The sequence below is a fragment of the Salmo salar genome, chromosome 05, assembly GCF_965601325.2.
Source record: "Salmo salar chromosome 05, fSalSal1, whole genome shotgun sequence".
NCBI lineage: Eukaryota > Metazoa > Chordata > Actinopteri > Salmoniformes > Salmonidae > Salmo > Salmo salar.
The window spans coordinates 58882105-58908148 of record NC_138295.1 but is presented as its reverse complement, the minus strand read 5'-3'; the positions used below and the strand labels follow the sequence as shown (position 1 = coordinate 58908148).

Here is a 26044-nt window from a genome sequence, read left to right as displayed (position 1 = left end):
AAATCGAGACCTTGCCTCTTAACTTGGTACGCCCAGAGAATTGCCCTAAAGGCGGTTACGCCCACTTTTGACCCGAGGGTATAAGACATGCGAGTTAAGAATTAACATATCAGACTAAGTGACCCGAGCTGCAGCAAGGTCTGAGTAGTCAACAAACCCAAAACGCAACACGAGGTTGAAGACAAAGGAACATTATTCTATCCATGCTACGGAGGAGTAGCTGCGTCTAAGCGGGTGAATTCAAGCCGGACCACCCGGCCTCCACTCCCCATCGAATCGTATCTACACTGTTTCATTCCTATGCTGGCTTTCCTCAGAAGACCCCTTTCAGAACAAGGGTGAGGAATCAGACTATTAAGCCAAAAGGACACTGACATCGTGAGGACAACCAGAGAGTTGCACCAGAGAAGTGTGCCATTCTGGAAGCCTAAACGGCCCACGCAGAGACCCACAGCAGAGACCTTCAACCCGTAATTACATCATTATATTCTGACCCATAAGAGCGGCAGTTCAGGGGCAAGGCTAGGGTAAAATAAGCATAGCTGACAAATGCACCCAAATGTATATTTCTCTTGTGTACTTTCTCTTTTTCTCTCTCTTTTAAATCCCCATTTTGGGTAACACGCGCCAGAGTGTGTTGGCCCATTGTACTAAGTTCTAACTAATAGCCTAGACTGTGTTTTTGTGTATGTATATCTTTTATTATAATTTTAGCTTTCTAGTAAATAAATAATCAACTAAAATTGGTGTGATTCGAACTCATTGGTGGGACTCGGGTTTGTGCAAATTCCCGGATTATGCGACGTTCAGAATGAGACTGTAGAGGAAATTGATTAATTAGCGACGGTTGTAAAATTGATATTCTGATATTCTTTGAGTTCATTTGGGAAATAGAAACTCAATAAAACAAATTTTCCCATGGTGCCCCAGGTTAATGAGTTAATAATTACTTGATTCATTTAATCCCGCAATTATAAACCTTTAATCATTCGATGAGCAGCAGTCATCACATTAACTAATACAACGTCACGACAATTGGATGGCAACCGATGGTGGGCCTCACCTTGTCACTGATGAATACTATTTATGTTAAGAGGAAAACAATAACACTGCCCCCTCACCCCCTGCAATTATTATTCAGCTACTCCCAGCCTTCTTTTGAGTGCCAGGTATCAAAACATCCCTCAGTCACACTATGCCAATCCTTCAATCAAAGCCAACTCACTAGAGACCGAGAGCTGTCAACCTACCTCCTTCTGTGGGCAGGTTTTCAGCACAAGATAATGATTTGATTTGTCCTTGAAAAGCAGGGTTAAATGTCTTTTTGTAGTTTGTCTATCAACATACATGTATTGTGCTTGCATGCGCACATGAGTGTCTTTATAAATGTGCTTTTGAGTATGTACTCTCTCCATGTACACTGTGTTTTTGTGGTGAGTATATACAGTACAGTCGTGGCCAAAAGTTTTGAGAATGACACAAATATGAATTTTCACAAAGTCTGCTGCCTCAGTTTGTATGATGGCAATTTGCATATACTCCAGAATGTTATGAAGAGTTATAAGATGAATTGCAATTAATTGCAAAGTCCCTCTTTGCCATGCAAATTAACTGAATCCCCAAAAAACATTTCCACTGCATTTCAGCCCTGCCACAAAAGGGCCAGCTGACATAATGTCAGTGATTCTCTCGTTAACACAGGTGTGAGTGTTGACGAGGACAAGGCTGGAGATCACTCTGTCGTGCTGATTGAGTTCGAATAACAGACTGGAAGCTTCAAAAGGAGGGTGGTGCTTGGAATCATTGTTCTTCCTCTGTCAACCATGGTTATCTGCAAGGAAACACATGTCGTCATCATTGCTTTGCACAAAAAGGGCTTCACAGGCAAAGATATTGCTGCCAGAAAGATTGCCACTAAATCAACCATTTATCGGATCATCAAGAAGTTCAAGGAGAGCGGTTCAATTGTTGTGAAGAAGGCTTCAGGGCGCCCAAGAAAGTCCAGCAAGCGCCAGGACCGTCTCCTAAAGTTGATTCAGCTGCGGGATCGGGGCACCACCAGTACAGAGCTTGCTCAGGAATGGCAGCAGGCAGGGGTGAGTGCATCTGCACGCACAGTGAGGCGAAGACTTTTGGAGGATGGCCTGGTGTCAAGAAGGGCAGCAAAGAAGTCACTTCTCTCCAGGAAAAACATCAGGGACAGACTGATATTCTGCAAAACGTACAGGGATTGGACTGCTGAGGACTGGGGTAAAGTCATTTTCTCTGATGAATCCCCTTTCCGATTGTTTGGGGCATCCGGAAAAAAGCTTGTGCGTAGAAGACAAGGTGAGCGCTACCATCAGTCCTGTGTCATGCCAACAGTAAAGCATCCTGATAGCATTCATGTGTGGGGTTGCTTCTCAGCCAAGGGAGTGGGCTCACTCACAATTTTGCCTAAGAACACTGCCATGAATAAAGAATGGTACCAACACATCCTCCGAGAGCAATATCTCCCAACTATCCAGGAACAGTTTGGTGATGAACAATGCCTTTTCCAGCATGATGGAGCACCTTGCCATAAGGCAAAAGTAATAGCTAAGTGGCTTGGGGAACAAAACATAAATATTTTGGGTCCATGGCCAGGAAACTCCCCACACCTTAATCCCAGTGAGAACTTGTGGTCAATCCTCAAGAGGCGGGTGGACAAACAAAAACCCACAAATTCTGACAAACTTCAAGCATTGATTATGCAAGAATGCCATCAGTCAGGATGTGGCCCAGAAGTTAATTGACAGCATGCAAGGGCGGATTGCAGAGGTCTTGAAAAAGAAGGGTCAACACTGCAAATATTGACTGTTTGCATGAACTTCATGTAATTGTCAATAAAAGCCTTTGACACTTATGAAATGCTTGTAATTATACTTCAATATTCCATAGTAACATCTGCCAAAAATATCTAAAGACACTGAAGCAGCAAACTTTGAGGAAATTAATATTTGTGTCATTCTCAAAACTTTTGGCCACGACTGTGTGTGTGTGGTTGTGTACTGTTCACACACAAGCATGAATGTGACTCTTCGTTGCTTCATCTTTTAAACAGGAAATCCCATTTCAGTGACCCACCTCTACTTCAATCAAAGGTGACCTGTTCAAAAGGCAATGTAGGCACATACATGTGTCTGTTCTTGCATTGCAGTGCACTCGTCTTCCATAATGCTATTAAAGAGCCATTTGCCTTTCGCGAGCAGGTGATTATAGTGTACTTTGGCTGGCCTAAAACGCCCTCTACTCTGGGAAGGCTCCAGTAATCCATATCCCCACTCGCTGTGACCTAACTGGCTCTGTTAAGAACTCAATCACCTCTCATTAATGAAGGTAATGACTGTGATCAATCTAGAGAGGCAGCGGGTGGGGACTGACAGTTATGGGCTAAGAGAGGGGGGGTAGTGAGGGAGAAAGAGAGAGAAAAGGGGAGATAAGGGGTAATAGAGTAAATAAGGAAAGGAGTAAGGAGATGGAACGAGAAAGAGAGATTGGAGAGGGAAAGAGAGCGTGGAGAGGAAGCAACAGTGAGAGAGAAAGAGGGAATGAAAAATACAGTAAGTGAAAGAAAGATGAGGAAGTGCAGGGACCCCAGAAGGAAAGGGGGAAGAGAGGAAATAAAATCAAAAGAGAGGGACACAATTAGAGAGAGAGAGAAAGTGAGAGAGAGAGGATGCCACAAAGAAAGAGGGAATTCGATTGGGAAAAAGAGACAGCGATCATGACCCTCTTGGAGAGCTTCTCGTCCTTTTTGTCGTCTGTTTCTTTTTTACCCCCCTTTTCTCCCCAATTTTGATCTTGTCTCATCGCTGCAACTCCCCAATCGGCTTGGGAGAGGCGAAGGTAGAGTCACGCGCTCCTTAACACCCGCCAGCTTAACCCGGAAGCCAGCTGCACCAATGTGTCGGAGGAAACACCGCTCAACTGGCGACCGGCGTCAGCCTGCAGGCACTCGGCCCACCACAAGGAGTTGCTAGGGAGCGATGAGCCAAGTAAAGCCCCCTCCCCCCGGCCAAACCTTCCTCTAACCCGGATGATGCTGTGCGCCGTCCTATGGGACTCCCGGCCACGGCCGGTTGTGGCACAGCCCGGGAATGGACAAGGGTCTGTAGTAACGCCTCGATCATTGCGATGCAGTGCCTTAGACCGGTGTGCCATTCGGGAGACCCACATTGCCTATTTCTATACCTCTATAGCTCTCAGTTTTCCCAGGAGATTTCCTTTGGCGATAGAGCAGAAATGCTCTTCTCAAATCCTTCCACTCTCGTTAGGCTTCCAGGCAATCACAGAGCTCCCCCTGAGATCTGATTACCTTTCTCAATGATGCTGGATTAAGCTCTTTAATTAAAATGATGGGGCCCCATTATATGCCACCATGACTTAAAGAACAGAAACCCCTCAAGGCCCTGCAGTTGTGAGGCATTCCTTCCTTTCTTCATTTTGATTTCCAGGCCAACTACAGAGGCAGTTTTGAATCTACTGTGATTAGGATCTCAATAAAGTAGCTTTGACACAGAAGTGTATTTATTATGGTCGTGATTATCATTTGGATAACAGAGCAAAATTATCTTTGAGATATTTCACAGCAGGCAGGGGTCATAGAATTTACGTTGACTCATTCAGCCCCTCCTTCCTCATTGGAATTCATTCTCCAGACAAAATCCTTTTGGAAAGTTTCTACAGCTTTAAACCTCCTCGGAACTTCTCACAAACGAGGGCATTTACAGGAAATCCTAGTTCCACGCAAGTGAAAAGCAGGTTTAATGCACAGAGTCATCAGCTTTTCCACTTTGTGATGCATGTCTGTGTTTAAGGGCTTTTTCCAACCCAGTGCATACAGATTTGGATCTTTGAATTCCTTGTTGGTTAGGAGACGTGCATGGGGAGCTTTAGTGGTTAACTGATGGCTGAACAAGCCTAAGCACGCCCCCATGCCCCATGCCTGTTCTATTGTGCAGCTGCTGTCAGTGCAGGCATAGCTCCCCTGACAATCTGCTCTTTAATAGCTAATATCAGGGTACATTTCCTCAGGCACTGGACTGGAACTGTGAGATGGCGACTGCGTTATGGGCAACTCTTCTCTTTCTTAGCCACGAGCATGCGCACACACGCACACAGACACACACACAGACACACAGCTTGACAAGCAGTGGGTAAGCCATTGGCTAATCTATACAATCTCACTGTGGCCGGCTGTCCATTCGAAGCCACACACAAGTTCACAAGTTTAAAGCACACACACACACACGCACACATCCTCAAAATGCATACAGAAAATACATGAACTCACATGTACACAGAATGTGTGTTATAATGGCTCTTCGGCAGAAGTTTTGCATCAACACTGAGAGCCCACTATCAAAAGAGACTGCAGTTCTTCTCCCCCTTCCTCATATCTGCTCTCCGTAGCCATTTCTCTTTCCTGACCTCGGCTTTTCATTAGAGGAGCTCACGGGCACTGATATACCGCTAAATACTTCAGCCCCAAAGATAATGTGGCGTTTACCCGCCTCGCCAATTAATTTCCCTGACATCTGAGCACATTAATATTCATTACCCAACACCCGTTTTGACAATCGGACGCTCCCACGCTTTGTAGACACGATAGTGAGGTGGAGGAGAAACCTGCTTGTTGTGTTTTGGGAGGTCAGTGATGAAAATGATTTATGGCTATTTGTTCCTTTTCCCGATACAGTGTTTAATGGTCTGTCTTTGAGGCCTTTCAGGGTCTTATTTTGAAACATTATTTTGCGAACAATATTTTCCACATAGTGAGACGTGGGCTTGTTCTTGAGACACACCTATGAGTGAGCTCTGGACTGCATTTCTCTAACACATGCATAAATATTCAAAGACATACTGGATGAATAAACTAAAGCTTGTTTTGGACTTCATTAGGTTTGTACTAGACTGAAGCATGATATCAGCTCTCGTTAGAAGGGGGTTTCAGTTAAACTAACATGAGGAGGACCAAAACATACATTGACGAAATCCCCCATTTGTGGAGAAAACGTTATGTTAAAAACTTCCTTCACAACTCAAATCAAACTTTATTTGTCATATGCGCCGAACACAACAGGTAGACCTTATTGTGAAATGCTTACTTACAAGCCCTGACCCCAACAATGCAGTTCAAGAAAGAGTTATTATTTACCAAATAATAGAGTTATTATTTACCAAATAAACTAAAGTAAAAAATAATAAAAAGTAACACAATAAAATAACTATAACAAGGCTATATACAGGGGGTACCGGTACCGAGTCAATGTGCGGGGGTAGAGGTTAGTCGAGGTAATTTGTATATGAAGGTAGGGGTAAAGTGACTAGAATGTGGGGACAAAACATTATCCCATTGGAATAAATAACTTTTGACTTTTGAAATATGTTGATACTCTCTCTGTAAATTGTGAATGATCCTATTCTGCAGGTGTGAGCATGTGGAACCAGAGGGTTCACAATGCAGTGCCTTCAGAGTGTGAACAGGAATCGCAGAACCTGAGCTCAATTATGGATGCTTGTATGTGCTCCAGAAATGTGCTCCTGGTTTAAAACCGCTTACTCATGGAACATTGGATTGTAGGCCCTAGACTGAGGCACTCAGACCTAATCCTGGAAAGCTATGGTCCAAGGTTTCATTGGTGCCATTTTATGAGGCAATTAAAGATGGATACAGGAAGACTTTAGTAGTGGACAGAGGTAACCCAGAGAGCACTCTGGTTCTCCAGGTCCTATGGGTTTAGCTGTAAGACTAATGGAATTGACAGAGGTCATCCTCCGGGCCTCCACTGACTACATTTTAGAAAGATAAAAGAGAGTCAAGCTTATCTGGTCCTGGTGCCTGTCTCCTGTAGTAAATGTACATCATCAAGACATCTCCTGTATCTACTTCCTCCTGCTCCCAACTTCCTCTAGTGTGACAACATGATCAGATATACAACATTTACAGTAATGTTATCCAGGTGAAAACAAATGGATGTGGAGAAAGAGAACTATCAGCACACAGTTTTCTTTTGCAACCTTTACACCAAAGGGACCTGGTCAGGTATTTTGGCAGACTCGGCACCTTTTGAAATGTGTTGGATGGATGTGACAAAGATGAGTGACAGACAGAGAGAGTGGATGGGGATTGGAAAAAACATTGGACACGGAAGGAAAGTAAAGGAAAATTACCAACCTTTCCTGTCAGTGCCGTAGCACATTGCTGGAGGGTTGATGCTCTTAGGGGCTTCCTGGTTGATGGTTTCCTTGGTGACCACTGTACCTTTGAGCTTACATTTGGTAGCGTCCAGAGATTTCAGCTTCTTGGCATGTTTTGTTCCTTTGTAGTGGGCTAAGGCTTGGCTCTGTGAGAAGAACAAATAGCAGGCTCAATTTAAACCAGGCCAAATTATGACCAAAAACTAACTCAAATCAGTGACTCATGAAATATACAACACAGTGAGCAGGCATCACAAAGCATTGCCTTTTATAGTGCTAAGTAAACACAAACTTTAAAGGGGTTCAGCATCAAAAGAACATCCATGACATTAACAAGGACCACGCGCTACAGACTTTAGTCCAATTTAATTTACAATGTTATCCATGCTCCTTTGCCTGTTATGTGATTTTTTTGTTTATCTCACATCTCAGTATAGAATCAATGGCCATGTGATGGGTGAATCTGTGATAGTCTGATGTATTATTTATGTAGCTGTTTCAATTTAGAGTCCAGACACGATTCGTCCAAGATTCACCTTCACAGCGGATTTACCCGGACTCGTGGACTGGACCACATGCAAAAACTTTCAGACGTCCTTGTTTACCTCCACATACTTCCTGGCTGACTTTGCCCGTGGCAAGAAAGGAAGGTATTAGGAAAAATTCTATTGCCTTTTGTGCCAACCACATCCCCAGCAGGACATTGTTAGCATCTGTATGGGCTACGAGGGAAGTTTCAATCAAAACCATTGAGACAAATAATTCTTACTTGCCGTTTGCAATTTTTAGGAATAATTAGCTTTCTCCATGCCAATTAGAGCAAATCAACAAAATGGAAACTTCCAGATAAAACCCCTTTTCTCTGCACTCAACCTAAATTGATTTAGTCTGTGGAGGTCATAGACAATTATTGGCATTGGAAAATGCATACAATACTAATCCTCTGCTGCAAGGAATATATATTTTTTTTAAAGCCAAGCATGGCACTAGCTAGTTTTCCATCCAATTGGCAACAGATTTTCATGCGAATATTCTAAAATCTGCATTAAGATATTTTACCACCAAAGATCTGTGCGTGATGACGTAGTACATATAAACATATTTTGTTATACTATTGCTGTTAAATATAAATTGAATGGATTTCCATCGCATTTTCAACTCTACTGATCATTTTGTCAGAAGAAATGTTGCGTTTTATAGCGAATCTTTGGTCTTGGCACGTGCGCTCTAACCAACAGCAAGATTATTTTTGTTTTTCAAACGGCAGCCAAGCATCGATTATCATGTCATCAGAATAAGACGTAGATATTTATTGGAAAGGAGCATCAAGCTCATCAACTTGCACTTTTACCACCCTATAAAGTTCATCATCACTTATTTCATCTGTAGCCTAATATACAGCCTGCTTTAACGAGTCGTAGTGGAAGGACCACACAATATCATCGCGTGACTTGAAATTTACTTCGATATGATGGTTACTCTATCAATATTTGCGCATAAAGGCGTTTCCACCGCCATTTCTCGCATTCTATATTTTACAGAAACAAAAAGATCCCACTTTGTCGAGTGTATTTTGTTTGCTTGACATTTGGAAAGTTTATCCAACAAAATGTGCTGTTTCGTTCAGGCCTGTCATGACATTTTTTATCCGACATGTTCTTTACACGAATAAAAAGGTTGGATGGAAAGCTGGTTAATGTCTATGTTATCTTTACTCCAATATATTGCGTCCTTATATCATGCTCCAGGTATCCAAGCCATCAGTAGATTTTTGCCAGAAGACACAAGTGATATGGATGAGTGTTTAGTGTAATCAAGTCCATAATTCATCTTTCATTAGAGCAATGATGTGGAAAAATTGCCTTAATGATACTTGTGGTTTGACACAGACCTGATTAAGGTGGGGAAGGAGGCAATTCGTTTTTGGATGGTCTATAAGTGAGAAAGACATCTTATGGAAAAAGACTGGCAAATAGCCACTTAGTCAATCAACTCACAGAAAATTAAAGTGCCTTCCCACTTGGTATTTAATGTTCTATGCATTCTTTAAATCATTCTTAAAATATACAAAATATGACATTTTTTGGTTGGGTTATAGTCACTATGTTACAGTATATGGGTGGCTGTATGGAAATATCTTGCTGGCGGTGTAATTAGATCAATACAACCATGTGTAAGGAAAAAGATTCCAATCTGGACAAAGAAGTCCAAACAAAGGCATAACAGAGTTATGTGTGCTTGTGAGAGAGGGAGAGAAAGATGGAGAATGCTGTAGCAGGCCTCACTCTCCAATGACTTGCATTGGAATTATTTCTATATATACAGTACCAGACAAAAGTTTGGACACACCTACTCATTCAAGGGTATTTCTTTGTTTTTACTATTTTCTACATTGTAGAATAATAGTAAAGACATCAAAACTGGAACCAAAAATCTCAAATTTGGACTCATCAGACCAAAGGACAGATTTCCACTGGTCAAATGTCCATTGCATGTTTCTTGGCCCAAGCAAGTCTCTTCTTCTTATTGGTGTCCTTTAGTAGTGATTTCTTTGCAGCAATTTGACCATGAAGGCCTGATTCAGGCTTCCTCTGAACAGTTGATGTTGAGATGTGTCTGTTACTTGAACTCTGTGAAGCATTTATTTGGGCTGCAATTTCTGAGGCTGGTAACTATTGAACTTATCGTCTGCAGCAGAGGTAACTCTGGGTCTTCCTTTCCTGTGGTGGTCCTCATGAGAGCCAGTTTCATCATAGCGCTTGATGGTTTTTGCGACTGCACTTCAATAAACATTTAAAGTTCTTGAAATTGTCAGGTTTGACTAACCTTCATGTCTTAAAGTAATGATGGACTGTGGTTTCTTTTTGCTTATTTGAGCTGTTCTTGCCATAATATGGACTTGGTCTTTTACCAAATAGGGCTGTCTTCTGTATACCACCCCTACCTTGTCACAACAGCTTCAACACAACCCAGGAAGCCAAACACCATGATGATGACTCCAACAATTAAGAGCAGGTTTAGAGCTGGGACTGCTTCATCTGCAATACTGCTTCCATCCCTATTCACTTTGGTAGATGGAGACACTCATAAGGATGCATTTATCGATCCAGGGCAGCAAGTTGAAGAAGAAGAAAAGAAGATACTTCAGGCCCTTTTTATAGACTGACATTTTCTGTCAACAACCAAGCAAGAGGTGGAGAGAATCAGTGTGAAGTTCTCCACAGCGTGAGACTGGTTTGGTGGTAGTGGGTGTGTTTGTGGCTTGTGTTTTACTGGTCACCAATCAGAACATCAGTAGTTATCTCCTCAGGTTGAAATGTGAGGAGACATCCTCCTCTAAAGAATGACTCTTGAGGTAAAAATTGTTTTACTGTTTGAGCAAGAAATTTGAGAGCTGTCAGCTTATTGAGGCAGTTTTGACTTAGTGCAAAAGAAAACTGGGTGGGAATATCCCAATTATATGGTACAATGGAAAGACCCCTTTAATTAAATCATATTGTATGTATTTTTTTTTTCACCACTCAAAAGTCCAGGTGTTCTGTTCTTCAGCAAAGTAAGTTAGGCTACATGCATCATCCACCACCCAAACAACTTCCAAGTCCACCAGGTTTCTCCATCCAATTTAAACTCCTATATAGTCAATCTGCAAAGATGATAAAGTATTTTTGATGTCCAAGTGACATCAAACTGAAATTTCTTCTCCCTATCTCGGTACCACGGAGATTTGATAGGTAAACACCATCTTTATCTGTTTGCTCAGGAGTTGTGATTGATGGCTGGGATGGATGATGATTATCCTGAGCTAGACCTCAATGCTGAAGAAATAATAACCGCCGCAGTGAGTAATCACTAGCACATTGGGGCCCTGAATAGATAGATAGCTTCCTTAGAGGAGGAAGTATGACGATGCCATTTTGTAATGCTACTGAATTAACTACCCCTGGCTCAAAAATGTGTTTTAAATTGTAGGAAAATGTGATTTGATGGTAAGAACAAGGAAATTGAACAGTCAGATTCCATGCATTTTAGCAATGAGGGTTATATCAGAACTACTTTGTTTATTATTAAACAACTGCTGTCGTGTATTGTAAGATAACAGTTACTTACTCCAACTTTAAAGTCTTTACAAGAAAGTTGCCCTAGATTACAAAGACGGCATGTTGTGCTGGATATATTATTCAGGACACATCCCCATATGAGACAAGTGACATCATGTGCTATTTCACAACTGACATCTTATATAAGGATGCAATGTGTCCCCTTTTATAACAAATTACATATACTTTTGAAGATTCATGAGCCCGTTATGTCTTATGTTTCAAGCAAGACTTTGTTTGAAGTATGACCTCATCAACATCTTCTGGGATCCTGTAAATATGGGTTGAGCAAGTAGGAGTGGACCTTTGTACTTTGTTATTCAGTCTAATACGACTCAACACAGCACAGGTTCATCGAGGGCATTGGGACCCGTGTGATCTCCAGAAGCTCACTCACCTGTGAGTTGAATCTCAGTTGGCACACGCTGCACGAGACGTGTCTTCTCTTCGTCAAGGGAGGAACTCCAAACGTGTGATGCATAACAGCTTTCTGAACTGGGTCCATCTGGGGGGAGGGAGGAGAGTATAGAATCTAAGTGAGATACAGTGTTAGAGCAGACCTCGAAATCAACCACCTTACATCCTTTGGTGTGGTGGAAAGAGAAAATGATTTTCTTTAGAGCAGGGTTCCCTAACTCAGGCAGGGGATTTTTTTTTATATGGATTATTATTATATATTTTTTTATTGCTGGACACAAAAGACTGTAACAACACCAGCAAAACATCAGCTCCAAGTGATTTTAATTTTGGAAATCTGTTCCAAAGTATTCCATTGCATAGTAGAGAGATATATGTGATCGCATACAAAGCAATGTTTGAAATGATTATGTTTTAGTCAAACATTATATCTGTTTGGGCTTCTTGCGGCCAATTTGCTGTCTACAAATTATTTGTAATTATGTTCCCGCCCCCCTGACCATCCGCTCAAGAAAAGATTGGCCTGAGGCTGAATATAGTTGATGAGCCCTGCTTTAGAGCTTCTTCGGGGGTAGACGTTGAGACTCCAGTCTCAACATCAGCAGTGAAGAGGCAAAGAAAAAGCCATATCTCAGACTGGCCAATAAAAAGAAAAGATCAAGATGGGCAAAAGAACACAGACAGCATCCCGGAGTCACCTCTTCACTGTTGACGTTGAGACTGGTGTTTTGCAGGTACTATTTAATGAAGCTGCCAGTTGAGGACTTGTGAGGTGTCTGTTTCTCAAACTAGACACTCTAATGTACTTGTCCTCTTGCTCAGTTGTGCACCGGGGCTTCCCACTCCTCTTTCTATTCTGGTTAGAGCCAGTTTGCGCTGTTCTGTGAAGGGAGTAGTACACAGCATTGTACGAGATCTTCAGTTTCTTGGCAATTTCTCGCATTGAATAGCCTTAATTTCTCATAACAAGAATAGACTGACGAGTTTCAGAAGAAAGTTCTTTGTTTCTGGACATTTTGAGCTTGTAATCGAACCCATAAATGCTGATGCTCTAGATATTCAACTAGTCTAAAGAAGGCCAGTTTTAATCAGAACAAGAGTTTTCAGCTGTGCTAACATAATTGCAAAAGGGTTTTCTAATGATCAATTAGCCTTTTAAAATGATAAACTTGGATTAGCTAACACAACGTGCCATTGGAAAACAGGAGTGATGGTTGCTGATAATGGGCCTCTGTACGCCTATTTAGATATTCCATTCAAAATCAGCCGTTTCCAGCTACAATAGTCATTTATAACATTAACAATGTCTACACTGTATTTCTGATCAATTTGATGTTATTTAAATGGACAAAAAATTAGCTTTTCTTTCAAAAACAAGGACATTTCTAAGTGACCCCAAAATTTTGAACGGTAGTGTAGATAGACGGGTTAGCTCACAATGTCACATAAACGATGCACCCGCGTCCACAGCAGAAGTCTGTGTGTTGTTTTGATTCTGGACCGTCAGATAGCTAGCAACAATGACAAGAAGCTGCAAAAATGTACTAGCTAGCTAACCAACTACTGTAACGATGTATTTGAGTGTACAATGAGTGACAATAAGTGACAATATGTTTTCAATACAGATTTGGAGAGGAAATATAGTTTACATGTTGTCAACAATCCTTTGATTTTAAGCCAACCCTGCCTGTTGTGCTCCACAGTTACTCACACATCGGTTTATTGCTAAATATCCCACCTGTCTATAGATCTAGATCTATAGGGCTCTAACTATACTGTTAAAAACGGAACATTCTACAAGAACATAATTGGATTAACGCAGTCATAAAATGTTTACACAAGTTTGTGAGTAGAGCTATACTGTGGGTGAATTGAAGAAACAGGTGTGTTATGCAACATTCTTCCATTGTAAATCTCACCCAAGTTTTGGAGAGAAGATGACACATGAACCTGGCACAGTTCCCTGGCAGGGAAAGCTTCAGTACGGATACATTAGCTACAGCCTGCTGGGAAATAGGCTAATATGGAGGACTGGAAACGAATCGAGTGTGAGAAACATCTGTGCCACGGAAAAAGGATGACCTTCTACTTAAAACACGCACTGGGCTTGAGTGTCAGAAATACCATCACAATCAGTGTCAAATGAATATTGGGACAGGGCTATGTAGACTTAGAATAATAAACACACAATACACCAAGGTTACTAGGGAAGTACTTCACACAAGTAACCTTGGTGTGTTTCGGTGTATAGTCAGTGTATGTTCACATAGCCTCATCACATAACGTTCACAGAAGTCTCTTCTCGATCTACTGTATAAAATCTGTCCATTACACAGTCCTCCACTACTCAGCTGCGGCCCCGTACACACTCCGGTTGTACAACTGATGTACTACGTATTTGACACAATGGTGATACAACCTGATAGAGTTTGTCTGCAAAACATTTTTTACGGTGTCTCCACAGCGCTTGTGTAATTATTTTGGTTGTATCACAACCGTTTATCTCTGTTGTATCACAACCGTTTAAACAAAATGTGTTGTAAATCAGTTCACACTTGAGTGTGAACAGGGCCTAAGCCAGCACAGCTGCATTCCTAGCGACACATTATTCCTCCATCAGACTCTCCCATCAGCCACCCACTGCGCCACATACTCCACAGAGAACCTCCTGCTGGGAGCCGGCTTCAATTGAGATATCTCCCCATCCACACACGCATCTTTACGCTAAGTCACATGCCTGCTATCAAAGCCCACGGACGTGTAGTTTTCCCTATTTTATTCTCTCCGTCCGAGCGAGTGTCTCCTTTCATTCATGTGTCCTCTGTGATTCATGCTGATGTGTTGGGGAGATGTCGGGGGACCATCACCCCTGACGACAGAGGAATAACCAGGCTGTTTAATGGATACTATCTGACAGCCGACAGCAGCCTGTCTGTCGTACAGTTCAGCGCGTCGGCCGTGAGACTGGTTCACTCAGAGCAGAAGATAATGCAACAAGACTAGACAGTGATGAGACGCGGTGGCAGTGTGTGGGTGGGTGACTTTCACTTCCTAACTGTGATAAACTGGACAAACACAACACTGAGCACTATTTTTGTTAATTTACCAACATGATATTTTCTATATGCCCATACAAGGCCCACACATCACTGTATAAAACATGAGGTCAAATAAATCCATAGATCAGCCTTTTTGCATATTGTCACAATTATAATAAAAATTATAGTATTTTGTGTTCTGTAGATTTAGTAAAAGATTGTGGCCAGCAGCTCAAATGCTGCCCAGTTACATGTTCTTTATGTGTTCTCGTAGTTTACTGTTTAGGATTCCACCACTGCAGTGATGTGACGGCATCAGAGAGAGAGAGAGAGAGAGAGAGAGAGAGAGAGAGAGAGAGAGAGAGAGAGAGAGAGAGAGAGAGAGGGAATGACTGGTCAACACACTGAGCCAGCCCCCACCATGTGGTCTGAATGTTCCATTCACGGCCGCCACGCATGCTTACCATTAACTAAAGTGGGATGAACGACCTGTCAAAATGAATCCTCCCTCCTATACGTTTCCCAATTACCTCGCTGCCTGGGCCAGTCACTTAGTTATCAACAGACACGCCGCTATAGATTGTTGCCACACCAAAACATTTGCAAGTCAAATGCGGGGGACGCTCATAACTTATAATGAGAAACAACAAGCTTCCCAGGTGTTAATAAAAAAGCAGACCCTTATCACATGAGAGGAAGTTGAGAGGGGAAGAGATGAAGCAATGAGGTCTGAGGGGTGAAGAGCAAAGAAAGATCAATCAATTTTCCCCCACTGTCTTAGTACAACTGTTAAACTTTGAGTTCTTTTTCGTAATCATATCCTGTGAGAAGTGAGTATGTTTGGTGTGATATGGATTTGTTTGCAACAGGAGGAGAGAGAGGGAGAATGAGAGAGAAGAGAGAGAGAGAGAGAGAGAGAGAAGAGAGAGAGAGAGAGACGAGAAGGAATTTCCCCATAGTGTACTTGAGTGGGTCACTGGATAGGAAAATTCACAGTGACCGTGAGAAGAATGAAACTCATAGAATCTTGATTCAATTTAATATTCTAATAGGATTATGAGTCCTTTAGTGCAGATCAATTTGGTCTCCTTCAAAGTGTTAACTTTGCTCAAAAAGCCCCAGGGAACAGTCTGTTTTCTTTCTATTGTTGCACTTGTTTATCTCTCCTCCTTAGGGTTGAAGCATCCCAAACTGAAAGGGTTTCACGTGTGTTTCTTCATCATGTATAGAGGAAAATAGGTCTGGTGGTTTCCGGTGTATTTGTGTGTGTGTGTGTGTGTGTCTATCATTACTATGTAAAGGGGCAGTAGCACTGTTGAGCTCTTAAATTGGGCTTCTTATTCAATATACCACACAGAAGGCTGGAGTGGGGGTTCATTATGCATATTGCTCCTGTGGATATTGCTGCTTTTTAAGGGGTTTTAAGGGGTTTTGGATTCTAAAAAAGGATTGACGTTTTATGCTGTTTTCCCCTTGATGCAGGCACTTACTGTCAGTAACGCTAAATAAGAGTGCTAAATGATTAAAATGTAAGTAGAGAGAGAGAGAGAGAGAGAGAGAGAACCTGAATGGACAACTTTCGACGAACACAGAGCAAGCACAAGGACAATTCTATCTCTCCCTCTCTATTTCTCCTCTCTCCTTATAACCCCTTCTTTCTCCCCCTCGCTCTGCTCTTTTTCTCTATTGCGCCTCTCGTTCCACTTATCTATCCCTCGGCTTTCTGCTTCTTGTCTCCGATTGTATTTTCTCCAGTATGAGTGGTACTTTAGCATTTTCCCATCGGTCTTCACCGCTGACCCCTCTCACACCATCAAGATCTGTTAGGATGAAATATTGAACTAGGGTGTCTCCTCTGCTCCCCAGAGCCACCTGGCTGCCTCACACTGTCCCCGACCTGCTCAGATGAAAATGTTACACCTTAACCCCTTAACCCCTGCCCCACCCACCCCTTGCCTCAGAACAAAGCACATCTGAGCTCCATCAAATTGTCCTTATCCGTAGTACTGTCACGCGTGACATGATATAAAAGTAGCTTTGAACGTTATGAAACAACGCCCCCACACACACATCTTATTTGAATGAATCCATCTACAACAGCAATACAATGTCTTCACAGGTCTTGAGCCAAACACACCACAATAAAAAGGTGTATACATTCGAATATACATCACAATTCATCTGTGTACCGTAGGTCAAGTTGATGTGGTTCGATAGTGTTTTGCTAAATTCTTCCATAACCCGATTTCTAATCGATTAATCTATCAAACCTCTCTGGCAACACCCCACTGGATCGAGGGGAGTTATTCTCTCATGACATGCTTCAATGAAATCTAAGATGAAACAATTTATCTTCTCATAATATTATACTATGAATATCAAACAAGGCCAATATTCATGATAATGAAAGAAAAACCTACATTGCATTTGAATTCCTCTTTCCCAAATCAATGCCCTGAAATAGAGAAATGCATGGCTTACCTGCAAACACAGAATATAATAACGGTGAACACTTTAATATCAATGAATTCAAGGGTTTTACACACATGCCCACATTGCTTGAAGCAGGGCCGGCCCTTGGCATACTGTAAGCTACATAGGCGGTCGCCTAAGCAAGGGTTTCCCAAACTCGGTCCTGGGGCCCCCTCTGGGTGCACGCATTGGTTTTTGCCCTAGCACTACACATCTAATTCAAATGATCAAAGTTTGATGGTGAGATGGTTATTTGAATCAGCTATGTAGTGCTAGGGCAGAAACTAAAACGTGCACCCAGAGGGGGCCCCAGGACCGAGTTTGGGAAACCCTTGCTTAGGCGACTCTGGCCTAGTCCCCCGACCCCCTTACTGTTGAGAGTTAGAATAGTGGAATACACAATTTCTAAGTTTAGTGGTGCATCAAGCAGTTTTCCTCTTCTTACTGACATCCAAATCAAATCAAATGTTATTGGTCACATACACATGGTTAGCAGCTGTTATTGCGAGCGTGGCGAAATGCTTGTGCTTCTAGTTCCAACATTGCAGCAATATCTAACAAGTAATATCTAACAATTCCACAACAAAAACCTAATACACACACATCTAAGTAAGGAATGGAATAAGAATGTATAAATATATGGATGAGCAATGTCAGAGGGGCATAGGCTAAAATGCAATAGATAGTATAGAATACAGTCTATACATACGAGATGAGTAATGCAAGATATGTAAACATTGTTAAAGTGGCATTATTAAAGTGACTAGTGTTCCATTTATTAAAGTGGCCAATGATTTCATGTCTTTATATAGGCAGCAGCCTCTCTGTGTTAGTGATGACTGTTAAACAGTCTGATGGCCTTGAGATAAAAGCTGCTTTTCAGTCTCTCGCTCCCAGCTTTGATGCACCTGTACTGACCTCGCCTTTTGGATGATAGAGGGGTGAACATGCAGTGGCTCGGGTGGTTGTTGTCCTTCGTTATATTTTTGGCCTTCCTGTGACATCGGGTGCTGTAGGTGTCCTGGAGGGCAGGTAGTTTGCCCACGATGATGTGTTGTGCAGACTGATCCACCCTCTGGAGAGCCCTGCGTTTGTGGCCGGTGCAGTTTCCGTACCAGGCGGTGATACAGCCCGACAGGATCCTCTCAATTGTGCATCTGTAAAAGTTTGTGAAGGTTTTAGGCGACAAGCCAAATTTCTTCAGCCTCCTGAGGTTGAAGAGGCGTTGTTGTGCCTTCTTCACCACACTGTCTATGTGGGTGGACCATTTCAGTTTGTCAGTGATATGTACGCAGAGGAACTTAAAACTGTTTCCTGAAGTCCACGATCATCTCCTTTGTTTTGTTGACGTTGAGTGAGGGGTTATTTTCCTGACACCACACTCCGAGAGTCCTCACCTCCTCCCTGTAGGCTGTCTCATCGTTGTTGGTAATGAAGCCTACTACTGTTGTGTCATCTGCAAACTTGATGATTGAGTTGGAGGCGTGCATGGCCACGCAGTCATGGGTGAACAGGGAGTACAGAAGGGGGCTGATTACGCACCCTTGTGGGGCCCCAGTGTTGAGGATCAGCAAAGTGGAGATGTTGTTTCCTACCTTCACCACCTGGGGGCGGCCCGTCAGGAAGTCCAGGACCCAATTGAACAGGGCGGGGTCGTGACCCAGGGCCTCAAGCTTAATGATGAGCTTGCAGGGTACTATGGTGTTGAATGCTGAGCTAAAGTCAATGAACAGCATTCTTACATAGGTATTCCTCTTGTCCAGATGGGATAGAGCAGTGTGCAGTGTGATGGCTTTTGCATCGTCTGTGGACCTATTGGGGCAGTAAGCAAATTGTAGTGGGTCTAGGGTGACAGGTAAGGTGGAGGTGATATGATCCTTGACTAGTCTCTCAAAGCACTTCATGATGACAGAAGTGAGTGCTACGGGGCAATAGTCATTTAGTTCAGTTACCTTTGCATTCTTGGGTACAGGAACAATGGTGGCCATCTTGAAGCATGTGGGGACAGCAGACTGGGATAGGGATTGATTGAATATGTCTGTAAACACACCAGCCAGCTGGTCTGCGCATGCTCTGAGGACGTGGCTAGGGATGCTGTCTGGGCCGTCAGCCTTGCGGGGGTTAACACGTTTAAATGTCTTACTCACGTTGGCCATAGAGAAGGAGAGCCCACAGTCCTTGGTAGCTGGCCGTGTCGTCGGCACTGTGTTATCTTCAAAGCGGGACAAAGAATGTGTTTAGCTTGTCTGGCAGCAAGATGTCGGTCTTGGCGACGTGGCTGGTTTTCCTTTTGTGGTCCGTGATTGTCTGTAAACCCTGCCACATGCGTCTCGTGTCTGAGCCGTTGAATTGCGACTTCACTTTGTCCTGATATTGACATTTTGCCTGTTTGATTGCCTTGTGGAGGGATCGACTACTCTGTTTAGTATTCTGCCATATTCCCCGTCACCTTGCCATGGTTAAATGCGGTGGTTCGTGCTTTCAGTTTTATGCAGATGCTGCCATCTATCCATGGTTTCTGGTTAGGGTAGGTTTTAATAGTCACAGTGGGTATAACATCTCCTATACACTTCTTGATAAACTCAGTGACCGTTTCGTTAGCCCATATTAGCTAATATTTTTTTAGATTGGTAAGTTAGTCTACCCAGCTATCTAAACTTGTAGTAATCATGGCTGAATTACCAACCGGCACGAAGGGCCTAGGGTGTCCAGGGGCACTGACCTCCAGTGGGCCTGTCATGCCAAATAGTGTCCCCCTGCCAAAGAGTGCCCCTGGTATTGTAGTTTTCTGTTTGTATGTAGCTTGCACTTCAATGGCATCCCTCAAAGAGATTTTATTTTATCTTTCCAACCAGACATAGCACTATGAAGGCATTACTGATCTCGACAAGAGGCGCAACATTCGCAGGGGGCAAAGAAATTCACAAATTCACAATTCCGGGTAATGTTAAGCAGTTAACTTCTATTTTTCAAAAAACATTTCCATCTAGTTATTTGGTCATCTACATGTTGCTAGCAAAACATGTAGTTATATATCTGTCATATTGAGGTATCTAGCTATAATTAACCCTGATCAATCAAATGGATAGGTGTAAGCAATTATGATAATTAAAACTGCACTTAACTAGGTGTCTTTGCTAGACAGACACATACAGACAGACAGACAGCTGGGCAAGTGAAATAACCTTTTGCTTGTCAATCACATTCTATTATATCTGAAATTATTGTGATTTCAATGAATGTCATATCAGAGAGCACACAGTGTTTCAATTTGTGACTTTGTGCTAAAAGGTCAGTACCTGTCTAGCCTGTCAGAAGTTTGAGAGGGTGAAGACTGTGGCGCCAGAGTTGAAGCCTGTCATGACGCTAGCCCTTTCAGTGAATTGGCTAGCAGAGATGTGAACAACCCCCCCTCTCCTGTTAGAAGGGGAGGGGTGGGGTGGGGGGGGGGGGGGGTGTTCACATCTCTGCTAGCCAATTCACTCAAAGGGCTAGCGTCATGACAGTTTTACAACTTTACAACCACGTTCTAAATTCCATGCAGAGACTCTTGTCTCCCTGACCATGCAATATGGGAGAGAGAGGGTCACAGTGGAACAGTAGGGACGGTATTTACTGTATAATGTTATTATGTATTGTATATTCTGTAATTGTTTAATTAGTTAGTAAATAAATAATTGAGCCAATTTGTGTACGGATGACTCATAAGTAAAGGCTGGTTTTGTGCAGATAACCAAACATTTTATGACGTTCAGATGAGACTGATATTTGGTAAAGAATAATTAATGACTGATGGACTGCTATTGATATAAAAGATCTTCAGATCTTCAGGAGTGGATTCGGGAGATAACCACTCTATATAAAATAATGCTTCTGTGGTGCCCCAGGTTATTAATGGTTTAATTGTTGCATGGTTTAATTCAATCACATAATCAATTACGCATTAGGTAATCAATTTGAAAATAGCATGTCATCTCATTAATGAAGTCAGAGACACGACAAGCCCATCAAAGTTGTTTCACCATGATCAGTAAGTGTAACAATACCATTTTTGCCCTGATAAGTTGTTTTGTAATGGTTGCTTTATTTATTATAGAATGTGTGTGTGTGTTAGTATCCTTACAAATATGAAAATCTGCATACTGCATGACACAGATACGGGTAAGAATAAAGTAATCTTCTCTCTAACACTTTAAATGTTAGGGGTGTACCTCATCGGACCTTTCACAAAATCCAGGAATGGCAACAGCTGGTGTCTGAGAGCGACCGATCACTTCACCAAGTGGGTGGAAGCAATATCCATTAAGGTCAGTAACGGAAGAGAATGTGCTTAACTCTAAATTCCCTTCTGTAACCTATTAAAATCAAGAACGAGACTGGCGAGGCCACCTCAAGGTGATGATGGACATCTTCAACACCCACAGGCCATCTTGTGTGAAACAAGGTACGGATGTTATTGGTTATATTCAGTTTTTTTATTTTCATTTTATGGTACATAAGACATATTTCAATATCTTACATTGTCAATAGATGTCCCTTTCCTACCCCCTTCTCCAGGTTTTGGATGAACGGACCAACCAGACCCTCAAGACTGCCATGGGCAAATCCCTTGACGGTACCGGGAACGGTGGGAGGACAACGTGAAGGTAATTCTCTTTGCACACAACAGCAGCGTCCAGGCCTCCACAGAGTACTCGACGATCACATGATATGCGGACGGGAGCAGCAGCTGTTGACTGAGGTAAACAATGCAATAGTTCTGTATATACAATTATTGCATATACTGTAGTCTTTAAATTTTGTGATTGACTTAGTGTTGTTTGTCTATTGCTATTTTTGTATAACGTACTTTCAGCTCACCGAAACTCCACCTAATGTGGTGGAAGGTGTCGAACCAGATCAGAACGCTTTCGAGGACCACCTTCAGGCACGGACTGAGAAGGATGTGGAGGCAAATGACTTGGTTCGGAAGAAGGACGAAAGGAAGACGAGACCTGGGAAACCTCGCTGCTCTTTCGCTCCTAGCTGGGGTCACCATCTGTTAGGGTGAATATAAAACTCTCAGATAATAACTATTTGCATTTGCACACAAAATAACCTGACGCAGATGTTTTCTCTTTGTCTTCCTAGAGTTACCTCGGTGGAAGCCAACAACCTTCTACAGTTGGAGCGGTTGGACGGAGTGGTTGGACGGAGTGGTTGGACGGTCGACCACTGAAAGCCCTGATGCCCTACACTTTGGTGAAGCCTATGAGCCAAAGTATGTTAAGCTTTGGTTGACATTTGAGAAAGGTTATAAAAATGTACCTCCTTAATTTACCTCTCCAAATGACTATAGAACTATAGATTTGCTTGTTTATGTCTCTGTCTCCTACCCTGTTCCCTTTACTCTGCTCTTGTTCTCCAGGACCTAGGGGTTCTGCCTAACACCCAGACATGGATCCACCTGATGTCCTCCCTTACCAACCACCCTCCAACTTTTCATTACATCTACGGCTACTGTTGTCGTCATTATCTGTTAAGAAGGTTTTCTTGCTTCATCATACTGGGCACATAATACACTAGCACTGCAAACACTAAGAATAAAGAGAGCAGCAGTGCCTGGACTTTGAAGTCTCCCTCTTCAAGTCCCCCTTCCGAGACTGGCTGCCTGTTGAGAACAAGTGACAGGTAGAACCTCCCATCCACACAGCACCCACCTCCTCTCTATTCCACACACCAGAATTCACAATTTCAGTCTATGATTGCCATGTGAGTGTTCCAAAAAATCTGGTGAAAATAAATGAATGACACAACTGTACCAAAAAAAAGATGAAAGTTTATATATTTAAATCTTAAAATATTGCCAGGTTGGTTTTCACAGCTGTTTCACAAGGTGTTTGTTGGAAATTTTAAGGTATTCCTTGATGACATTTGTTAGTACAACATTATTCATTGTTGTATCATGGGACCTACAATAGGTATATATATATTCAACAACTATGCGAGATAGATATATATTTTTATCATAAAAGAGGAATACTGAAATAATATTATTTCAGTGTGGATAAGGGATGGCAGCTTAAAAGAAAAACATGCCAGCCAGACAAGCCAGTGTATGAATCAATGGTATTTGCATATGAATGGAGTGTAAATTAGCTGAATTTGTTATCTGTAAGGTAAGTAACATTGTGTCAAGCAGATCACAAGTTTTTTTGTTGCTATTTCAGAAACGTAGCAATGTTTAAGACATGGATTTCAATTAGCTTCAAAACTGCACAAATTTCTTTTCACCCCATGGCAAAATATATAGAATTGCAGGAAATTATCTGTAAAACTGCACTTTTTCTCTCCGCCTCATGGCAAAACGAGTAGAATTGCATGAAATGTGCTATCAAATTGCAAAGTTTTCTCTCAGCTCCATGGCAAAATGTGTAGAATTGCAGGAAATTAACTTTAAAACTAAAACTAATTCTAAAACTACTTTTGCCCGCGAGGTGGAGGGGCCTCCCAACAAATTCTCTCCTATGGCCCCCAAAAGGTTAGGGCTTGAAGTGATATAATTTTTTTATGTGAATGCAAGGAATTATATATTTTGAAGTTTATAATACTTCTGAGCTCTAGATATTGTAGTTTGTGTACAAATCAGAGGATGTTTCAGAGTCTCAGGAGGATAACCGTGGAGGAAGACTTAAATACATATCATAAACCTTTCACATAACAGCGGAAGGGAAGTATAAATGTTCCCAGAATCCCAGCTCGAAGTAGGGTGTGGCAAAAGACCACAAAACATCTTCTACGATAGGCAAGTTCAGCCCTCTAGCCGCTCTAGGCTAACAATCTAAATGATGATGTAGTCTTGAAAGATTGTCAGTCTCGTAAATCCACTGGGTCAACCTTGTCTCGGTGCGAAAATATTTCCTCTGCTAAATCTTTCCCGGGGACCGTACATGGCAAGTGTGCTTTACATTAGGGAACAATCAGTGTTGCAGGTGCAACCTGCTAGCGTGACTCCCCAGCTGTTTCTGGTTTAGCAGTGAAACATGGTACCGTGCAGACCTGAACCTCACGCACACATCCCCACAATGGACAGATGCCTCTACCTGGGGTGTGAGAAAGAGCAGTTGGGTAATACACAGAAAACAGGTGAACATCTTAAAATTGCCAGATGAACAATTTAAGATTGATATATTGTCACCTTTTCTTATTCATCTTGGCCCACTTTGAGAGCAACTAATAATGCAACAGAATCATGATTCCTTCTTATGAAAGACTTTGAACTCAAGGGTTCTTTGGTTGATCCACTATAAATCAACCTGTGTATCATAGACTATGGGGCTACATAGACCCTTGAATAACACATACAGTACAGTAGGATTTCTTGTCAACTTTTTCACACCGTACATAATTGTCCCATCTAAATCAATTTTGTGAATATTCTCCTTTGGAGAGGGCTTACTGCAAATCTTGAGATGAGAGAAAGCACTACAAAATAAGTGAACGAGTATTAACAATACTTTGCCAGGCAAGCTGCTGGCACAGAGCATCCCCATAAAGAATTGGCTTTAGCTCCACAGTTTATCTCTGCATTCCTACTGAGAGAGCTCTGCTGGCCGCTACCCAGGGGAGTGAAATGTTATCATGGGAGAAACCGTCAAGAGAGCGCTCGCCACATAAAGCTACTGTTAGGGGCAGAGGTTAAAAAGCACCGAGTGCTAACTGATAGCAACCATTGCAATAACCATATAGTCTGTATTGCGCGTTTACATCAGGTGGAATTTGCAAGGGCGCACCACCAGGGTGGTCCTTATCCCCACTGTGTTCTCCTCTTTGGTGTTTCAGCTGCTATCCTTCTGGGAATACAATTTACAGAATCCATTAGCTGTTATGAGACCTGTGTAAATGAAATAAAAATCTGCAAATAGTCTCCGCCCTTTGTTCTTTTTTCAAATCACGCAGCGCTCCTCCGCAATCTTTTATCATCCAAAGCAAAAACAGATAAAGCCGTATGCTTATACGCAAGCGCATTTGAAACCTACATTTCCATTACTGGTATTGATAGAATAATTGACTTTTAGGGGGGGGGGGGGGGGGGGGATTGAAATGGGTTGTGATGCTTGAGGGACTCCTGGCTGAAACCCATGTGTCATTCTCAGTCCAGGACTACAAAGCAATTTTCCAGCCTGCAGATCGGTGCGAAGGAATCAATAACTCACATTCCTGATTACTCTACAGAGGAAATAGAGTTTGTATTGTTTCTTCAAGACAAATGTAGGCCCCTGGCAAGATAAATGGTATTTTCAGCGGTGAAGAAAGCCCCCTTAACTGGAAACTACTTTTCCCATTCACTCCTTTCATTACACCCCCAAAGCAACAGCTGCCTGTGCTGAGTGTTGAGCTCTTACTCTTTTTATTTGGTTTTGTTTCTGTTCTTTCAGTCGGGCCAGCTCAATATCACTACTGCAGTTGCTGTAATCTAAAGTTCTACACCTATTTCACAGTTGGTTTCACCTTAGCTGTGAACGGCCTTCCTGCTCTGTTGTTTCTTTGTCTACAAAAACTTTCTTTCACATCCTGACAAATAAACCCAATGTTTTCCAGGAAATGCGAAGAGGAGATTCTACAAACCAATTCTTTCTAACGTAAAATACTGCAGCACAACGCCCAGAATTTAATATGCAAAGGAAATTAGCGGGGTGTTGCACAGCTTCTATACAGCAAATGAGTCAAAAAAAAGTTTATTATGTCATTTATTATATATACACTGTCATATTACACAAGGACACATTTCTATTTTATGAGAAGTAACACAGCCCAGGA

The 26044-nt window shown here is 42.2% G+C and overlaps 1 protein-coding gene across 1 annotated transcript in view; it reads right to left on the bottom strand.

Annotated features, from left to right (window-relative positions):
- LOC106605268 (zinc finger protein 385D) overlaps positions 1 to 26044 on the bottom strand; it is a 39366-nt gene that overhangs the window by 4919 nt on the left and 8403 nt on the right. The window contains exons 3-4 of the mRNA XM_014200715.3: positions 11716 to 11823; positions 7199 to 7367 (exon numbers count right to left, since the gene is read on the bottom strand). Coding sequence (XP_014056190.3) covers positions 7199 to 7367; positions 11716 to 11823 — 277 coding nt within the window. The remainder of the gene's footprint in view (positions 1 to 7198; positions 7368 to 11715; positions 11824 to 26044) is intronic.